We start from the raw sequence: 8756 nt of genomic DNA on the forward strand, positions 1-8756 counted from the left end.
ATGTGTTGATTATTGTAGGTGTTTGCGAAAAAAAAAACAGAAAGAAAATGGATGGATGTGTCTCCACATGAGGTGGAGCAGTTCTGGGTATCCTTATGGCACTGTAGCATATTTGTCTTTAACATATTGAAAGATGGATGTAGGATGGATGTGTTCATCAAGCTGAACAAAAATATACTGAGATGAAGTACTGTCATCTTGTGCTGATGCCGTCATTTGAAGCCAGAGACTGCACAGTAATAATCAGCGCATACACACAGCTGAGCCAATCATGTTGTTTCACCTCCTTTTTATTGCAGCAAATAACTAATCAAAACCAAACTTTTCAGCAAAATGAACATTTGAACATGTTACATAAAATGACACAAATCCTCGTTGGGAAAATGTATTTGTTGCTTACTTTGAGTTTTAGTGTGGCCCAAATCCTATCTGCTAACATGGAGGGAAATTGAGTTGTGACCTGTACTGGATCCAACCAACAGGAGGCGATCAACATGCCTTGGCTTCACTTTTGGGAAGGTCTTGTGTCATCCAGCTTTATACACAGTCAATTACATTTCTCAACAAATTTGACCTTAATTAGTGTTGTTTGGTTTTGATCTTTCTTCTACTTCTGCAGCAAAGGAACCTGAAAATGGCTAAAGTAGAAATCAGCAGTACAGTCACCGCAGTCAGTAATACCAGAAGTACATCTAAACAGTAGTACGAGTACCAGGGCATCTTATATGACTCTGTACGCAGATGCGGAGCACCTTTGTGACGCATTACATATTCCACCCAGAAGATACCCTGATCCATGGGTGCCATTGGCTGATCTCTGTGCAAACGTGACAGTCTTTGCATGTTCTCTCTGTAGCTGTCTTGATGGAGTACATCTTTGATACCTTGCTCAAAACTGTGGCTATTAACATCACCCAGCTGAATGATCTTCCCAGCTCCTCTCTCCTGCAGACGGAGAAGGTTGTCATACTGGTCAAAGAACACGGGTATTCCGAGCACAGGGACCCCGTGGTAAATGGCCTCTTGGACTCCATTGGTTCCACCATGAGCTACAAAGACTTTGGTCTGTGGGTGGCCCAGGAGGTCCTTCTGTGGCATCCAGTCCACTATCAGGGTGTTGTTGCCCAAAGTAGATGGACGTTCCCCTTTGTGCCTCCATATCACCTGAGTAGAATATGAAAAGAATCATGAAGACTTTGTTGTATACCTGTACACCACCAGATATATAATATCTAAATAAATTATGAAACGTTGCTACCAACAACTACCACACAGCTGTAAATTATGTAATACTAACACTGATGAACATATAAGATAGATGCATTGCTATTTGAATAGCTCTGAGAATCTCTATGTCAAACAAGTAATTGGCAACTGGTGGTTTATGTCACTGCAAAAGTGAATCAGTGAGCAGGTGTTACCTTCTGAGGCAACTCAGCAAAGACGCTGGCAATTTCATCTGCAATCTCTATCGGTAGAGCATTAACCAAAGTTCCCAAGGTCATGATGATCACTCCGTGGTCCCCAGAACTCTGTACAAACTCCTCCAGGTCTGCTGGCAGAGGTTGTGCTGGTTTGCACTGGAACCCTCCTATGTAGATGACATTTGGCATTGTGGGTCGCGGGAAATCAAACACAAAATCTGACCTGAACAGCCAAATGTCGGCTTCCTGAAGAAGAGAGATGATGTCACATCCACCCTCAATATATTTGTCACAGAGGACATCATAGCTTGGTCCAACTATGAATTGCTGCTGGAACACTATGATGCTGTAGAAAAACATATTCTTGATCCTCTGGATGAAATCCATTTTGTCCGTCAAGCCCGATCCTGGCACTGGGATGTAAGAGAGTGGTGAGGGAGCTATCACAAAGTGGCCTTCTCCACTGGTGATCCAGCGAACATTGAGCACCAAGGGCAGTTTCAGATACTTGGCAAGTATTACCCCTGGTGCAATGCCTGGGTCAGTGAGAACAAGATCATATTTGGAATCCATTAAGCTTTTTATCATCTTTTCATCCTCCAATATTTGAACAAGGGCATCAGACCACATTGCATGGACCTCAAAAATCATTGAAAGGAAATTCTTGATGAGTTTGATGAAAGTAAGTGCTGAAGCCCCCTCTCTCTGTGTCTGGAAAAATCATTGAAAAATTGGGGTGAAAAAGTGATTATCTTGATATGTGAATGACTAAATGACCCACATGAGGTCTGAACATAATTCAGAATTACTTACTTTTATTTGATCCTGCAAGAATACATCAAAAAAGGTTGCTATACTCTGATCCATTTCAAGGTTAATAGATGTGTAGAGAGGAGACTTTTCTGGGATGTACCAGCTGTTGGTGGCCCTGATCACAGTGATGTTGTGTCCCTTGGCATGAAGTTCTTCCAGGAGGATCTTCATATTGATCCAGTGGCTGCCATCGACTGGGAAAACCAGAATGTTTCCTCCATCGCAAGGTGGTGTGATGGAAATCAGAGATACACTGAGGAATGCAAATATTTCACACACACGATACAGTGGAGTAGTTCCTAAAATATATCAGAAAGATGATAAAATGAGAGCCCTTATTTTCGACATATAACTAGGAAGAAATTAGTTCAACACTTTATGGTTTGTATCAGAATCAGAATCAGAATTGACTTTAATGCCATTGTAAGTGAAGAGGTTTCACATTACTAGGAATTTGTCTTGGTGATTGGTGCATACATAGAACGTAACGAGTAACATATAATAGTAGAATAAAATAGAATAAGGTAAAACAAAATAAAATAAGTAAAATAAATATGATTCTGGAGGTAGTTCAAAAGTGAGGTAGTGCTGGGTGGAAGTATAGTGCAAGTAAGTGAGGTAAACAGTGCAAATGAACAGCAGGTGGATAATGACATGAGCAGAAATCAGTGCCTGTACTGAAGTAACTAAAGTGCATGTTAGTCAGTTGGTGTTCAACAGTATCAGGTGAAAACAATGTGAAGAAAGAGTTCTGGCTGTTTAAAAAAAAACACATATCTGCATCTTTTTGATACTTTAACCAGTAGGAAACGTTGTACACTGCTAAGAAAATACAACATGATACCGGCAACAGCATGATCGTGTTCCTGAAATTTACTTACCCATTCTCAGGAGTGGCAACAGTAATCCAACTTGCCCACAGACTGTCAGCTCAACTAAACGATTCCTTACATATTTGAGTTCAAACTCCACTCTCAGAGGTGATTGCTCCTTTCACATGTAAATAACTCACATCTGACACGTGTGTCTTATGACGCTTTGTCGCTGTCATTCATGTTATACAAAGAATAAACAAACTGATTATCTCTTCCTTGTCATTTCATCATAGAGTTTTACTCTCTCATTTTATAATGTTGTTAAACTATTAAGAGTATCCTGTGCAGCGCAGTTTTGTGAATGTTTCTCTCTGCCAAGCAAGAACAATACCTCGATTAGAAGGACCTGTGTCCTCTTTCACAAGATCAGTAGCATTGGTTATGCAATATTAATCTGCATGATTTAGTCCACTAAGTTTCATGCATATTGTGTTAAAATAATACAAATGTATACTTGTAGAAATGGTTCCCTGAGTACAATATGTATAAGTCTTCATGCTTTTGTCACATAGTGCAGTTATTTTCTTCACGGGCTGACCTGGTGGTTTGTTACATATGTCACACAAAGTTGAATGTGGGCTGCAGGTCACAGGACTGAACTCAGATGACCGGAGGCATTTACTCTCATGTCAGTAGTGAAGGTGGTATTCTGATCCTTTAAATAAGTAAAAGTACCAATATGCCACACATGTACATACATACAAGTAAGAGTCATTACACTGAAGATATTACTTAATGTATAAGTAAACATGTGTAAGTGTCAGGAAATGTTCTTAAAGTATCAAAATAATCCCCCCGTCTCTGTTCTGGTGTTGTGTATTAATACCATTGAAACTGATGCATTAATGTGTAAACTGCATTTTACTGTTATAGCTGGGCAAGGTGAAGTTAATTTTTTAACAATATTATATAAGGTTATAACTAATGATTGTTTTTGTTATGGATAAAATTGAGAATTGTTCTTTCATCCAGCTATTGATTCAGTTTACGGTAACTTCAGATAAAGCAGGAAATTCTCATATTTTGAAGCTGGAACCTTGAAATTTCTGAAATTGTTGAATGGAATATAAACATTATTCAGAATTACTTAGCAAAATAGCTACAAATGACACACATATACAACAAATTAGTTACGTGATCATTTTGCTAATAGTTTTGTACATAAGTAGGTTTTAATACTGTTGGGTGGTAAATCTTCTGCAATGCATCATATTTTAAAGGCTCTATATATTACAAAGGACATTTATGTCATGAAATAAATAATCACTTCAATGTGACTGAAAGAGGATGATCAATAAGTCACTGATTATTATGGAAAATGTTTCTTATAAAGCAAGGTATTTAGCCAGAGACTGCACAGTAATAATCACCGCATACACGCAGCTGAGCCAATCATGTTGTTTCACCTCCTTTTTATTGCAGCAAATAACTAATCAAAACCAAACTAATCAGCAAAGTGAACATTTCAACATGTTACATAAAATGACACAAATCCTCGTTGGGAAAATGTATTTGTTGCTTACTTTGAGTTTTAGTGTGACCCAAATCCTATCAGCTAACATGGAGGGAAATTGAGTTGTGACCTGTAATGGATCCCACCAACAGGAGGCGATCAACATGCCTTGGCTTCACTTTTGGGAAGGTCTTGTGTCATCCAGCTTTATACACAGTCAATTACATTTCTCAACAAATTTGACCTTAATTAGTGTTGTTTGGTTTTGATCTTTCTTCTACGTCTGCAGCAAAGGAACCTGAAAATGGATAAAGTAGAAAGCAGCAGTACAGTCACCACAGTCAGTATTACCAGAAGTACATCTAAACAGTAGTACGAGTACCAGGGCATCTTATATGACTCTGTACGCAGATGCGGAGCACCTTTGTGACGCATTACATATTCCACCCAGAAGATACCCTGATCCATGGGTGCCATTGGCTGATCTCTGTGCAAACGTGACAGTCTTTGCATGTTCTCTCTGTAGCTGTCTTGATGGAGTACATCTTTGATACCTTGCTCAAAACTGTGGCTATTAACATCACCCAGCTGAATGATCTTCCCAGCTCCTCTCTCCTGCAGACGGAGAAGGTTGTCATACTGGTCAAAGAACAAGGGTATTCCGAGCACAGGGACCCCGTGGTAAATGGCCTCTTGGACTCCATTGGTTCCACCATGAGCTACAAAGACTTTGGTCTGTGGGTGGCCCAGGAGGTCCTTCTGTGGCATCCAGTCCACTATCAGGGTGTTGTTGCCCAAAGTAGATGGACGTTCCCCTTTGTGCCTCCATATCACCTGAGTAGAATATGAAAAGAATCATGAAGACTTTGTTGTATACCTGTACACCACCAGATATATAATATCTAAATAAATTATGAAACGTTGCTACCAACAACTACCACACAGCTGTAAATTATGTAAAACTAACACTGATGAACATATAAGATAGATGCATTGCTATTTGAATAGCTCTGAGAATCTCTATGTCAAACAAGTAATTGGCAACTGGTGATTTATGTCACTGCAAAAGTGAATCAGTGAGCAGGTGTTACCTTCTGAGGCAACTTAGCAAAGACGCTGGCAATTTCATCTGCAATCTCTATCGGTAGAGCATTAACCAAAGTTCCCAAGGTCATGATGATCACTCCGTGGTCCCCAGAACTCTGTACAAACTCCTCCAGGTCTGCTGGCAGAGGTTGTGCTGGTTTGCACTGGAACCCTCCTATGTAGATGACATTTGGCATTGTGGGCCGTGGGAAATCAAACACAAAATCTGACCTGAACAGCCAAATGTCGGCTTCCTGAAGAAGAGAGATGATGTCACATCCACCCTCAATATATTTGTCACAGAGGACATCATAGCTTGGTCCAACTATGAATTGCTGCTGGAACACTATGATGCTGTAGAAAAACATATTCTTGATCCTCTGGATGAAATCCATTTTGTCCGTCAAGCCTGATCCTGGCACTGGGATGTAAGAGAGTGGTGAGGGAGCTATCACAAAGTGGCCGTCTCCACTGGTGATCCAGCGAACATTGAGCACCAAGGGCAGTTTCAGATACTTGGCTAGTATAATCCCTGGTGCCATGGCTGGGTCAGTGAGAACAAGATCATATTTGGAATCCATTAAGCTTTTTATCATCTTTTCATCCTCCAATATTTGAACAAGGGCATCAGACCACACTGCATGGGCCTCAAAAATCATTGAAAGGAAATTCTTGATGAGTTTGATGAAAGTAAGTGCTGAAGCCCCCTCTCTCTGTGCCTGGAAAAATCATTAAAAGATTCAGGTGAAAAAGTGATTATCTTGATATGTGAATGACTAAATGACCCACGTGAGGTCTGAACATAATTCAGAATTACTTACTTTTATTTGATCCTGCAAGAATACATCAAAAAAGTTCTCCATACTCTGATCCATTTCAAGGTTAATAGATGTGTAGAGAGGAGACTTTTCTGGGATGTACCAGCTGTTGGAGGCCCTGATCACAGTGATGTTGTGTCCCTTGGCATGAAGTTCTTCCAGGAGGATCTTCATATTGATCCAGTGGCTGCCATCGACTGGGAAAACCAGAATGTTTCCTCCATCGCAAGGTGGTGTGATGGAAATCAGAGATACACTGAGGAATGCAAATATTCCACACACACGATACAGTGGAGTAGTTCCTAAAATATATCAGAGAGATGATAAAATGAGAGCCCTTGTTTTCAACATATCATTAAGAGGAAATTAGTTCAACACTTTATGGTTTGTATCAGAATCAGAATCAGAATCAGAATCAGAATTGACTTTATTGCCATTGTAAGTGAAGAGGTTTCACATTACTAGGAATTTGTCTTGGTGATTGGTGCATACATAGAACGTAACAAGTAACATATAATAGTAGAATAAAGTAAAATAAAATAGAATAAGGTAAAACAAAATAAAATAAGTAAAATAAATATGATTCTGGAGGTAGTTCAAAAGTGAGGTAGTGCTGGGTGGAAGTATAGTGCAAGTAGGTGAGGTAAACAGTGCAAATGAACAGCAGGTGGATAATGACATGAGCAGAAATCAGTGCCTGTACTGAAGTAACTAAAGTGCATGTTAGTCAGTTGGTGTTCAACAGTATCAGGTGAAAACAATGTGAAGAAAGAGTTCTGGCTGTTTAAAAAAAAAGCATGCATCTTACTGATACTTTAACCAGTAGGAAACGTTGTACACTGCTAAGAAAATACAACATGATACCGGCAACAGCATGATCGTGTTCCTGAAATTTACTTACCCATTCTCAGGAGTGGCAACAGTAATCCAACTTGCCCACAGACTGTCAGCTCAACTAAACGATTCCTTACATATTTGAGTTCAAACTCCACTCTCAGAGGTGATTGCTCCTTTCACATGTAAATAACTCACATCTGACACGTGTGTCTTATGACGCTTTGTCGCTGTCATTCATGTTATACAAAGAATAAACAAACTGATTATCTCTTCCTTGTCATTTCATCATAGAGTTTTACTCTCTCATTTTATAATGTTGTTAAACTATTAAGAGTATCCTGTGCAGCGCAGTTTTGTGAATGTTTCTCTCTGCCAAGCAAGAACAATACCTCGATTAGAAGGACCTGTGTCCTCTTTCACAAGATCAGTAGCATTGGTTATGCAATATTAATCTGCATGATTTAGTCCACTAAGTTTCATGCATATTGTGTTAAAATAATACAAATGAATACTTGTAGAAATGGTTCCCTGAGTACAATATGTATAAGTCTTCATGCTTTTGTCACATAATGCAGTTATTTTCTTCACGGGCTGACCTGGTGGTTTGTTACATATGTCACACCAAGTTGAATGTAGGCTGCAGGTCACAGGACTGAACTCAGATGACCGGAGGCATTTACTCTCATGTCAGTAGTGAAGGTGGTATTCTGATCCTTTAAATAAGTAAAAGTACCAATATGCCACACATGTACATACATACAAGTAAGAGTCATTACACTGAAGATATTACTTAATGTATAAGTAAACATGTGTAAGTGTCAGGAAATGTTCTTAAAGTATCAAAATAATCCCCCCATCTCTGTTCTGGTGTTGTGTATTAATACCATTGAAACTGATGCATTAATGTGTAAACTGCATTTTACTGTTATAGCTGGGCAAGGTGAAGTTAATTTTTTAACAATATTATATAAGGTTATAACTAATGATTGTTTTTGTTATGGATAAAATTGAGAATTGTTCTTTCATCCAGCTATTGATTCAGTTTACGGTAACTTCAGATAAAGCAGGAAATTCTCATATTTTGAAGCTGGAACCTTGAAATTTCTGAAATTGTTGAATGGAATATAAACATTATTCAGAATTACTTAGCAAAATAGCTACAAATGACACACATATACAACAAATTAGTTACGTGATCATTTTGCTAATAGTTTTGTACATAAGTAGGTTTTAATACTGTTGGGTGGTAAATCTTCTGCAATGCATCATATTTTAAAGGCTCTATATATTACAAAGGACATTTATGTCATGAAATAAATAATCACTTCAATGTGACTGAAAGAGGATGATCAATAAGTCACTGATTATTATGGAAAATGTTTCTTATAAAGCAAGGTATTTAGCCAGAGACTGCACAGTAATAATCACGGCATACACGCAGCTGAGCCAA

The 8756-nt window shown here is 38.8% G+C and overlaps 2 protein-coding genes across 2 annotated transcripts; both read right to left on the reverse strand.

The window, feature by feature from the left end:
• Positions 1–274: 274 nt before the first annotated feature.
• Positions 275–3430, reverse strand: LOC124071219 (UDP-glucuronosyltransferase 2C1-like). Its single transcript, XM_046411718.1, has 4 exons — positions 3119–3430; positions 2238–2536; positions 1422–2135; positions 275–1164 (listed from the first exon to the last, which is right to left on the reverse strand). The coding sequence occupies exons 1-4, from the start codon at positions 3120–3122 to the stop codon at positions 580–582; spliced, it is 1602 nt and encodes a 533-aa protein (XP_046267674.1). The 5' UTR covers positions 3123–3430; the 3' UTR covers positions 275–579.
• A 1140-nt stretch (positions 3431–4570) lies between these two features.
• Positions 4571–7619, reverse strand: LOC124070918 (UDP-glucuronosyltransferase 2A1-like). The gene is made up of 4 exons (XM_046411260.1): positions 7371–7619; positions 6473–6771; positions 5657–6370; positions 4571–5399 (listed from the first exon to the last, which is right to left on the reverse strand). Exons 1-4 carry the CDS (start codon positions 7372–7374, stop codon positions 4815–4817), a joined length of 1602 nt encoding a protein of 533 aa, XP_046267216.1. The 5' UTR covers positions 7375–7619; the 3' UTR covers positions 4571–4814.
• Positions 7620–8756: the final 1137 nt, after the last annotated feature.

Source organism: Scatophagus argus, chromosome 14 (assembly GCF_020382885.2).
Source record: "Scatophagus argus isolate fScaArg1 chromosome 14, fScaArg1.pri, whole genome shotgun sequence".
In the NCBI taxonomy this organism is placed as follows: domain Eukaryota; kingdom Metazoa; phylum Chordata; class Actinopteri; family Scatophagidae; genus Scatophagus; species Scatophagus argus.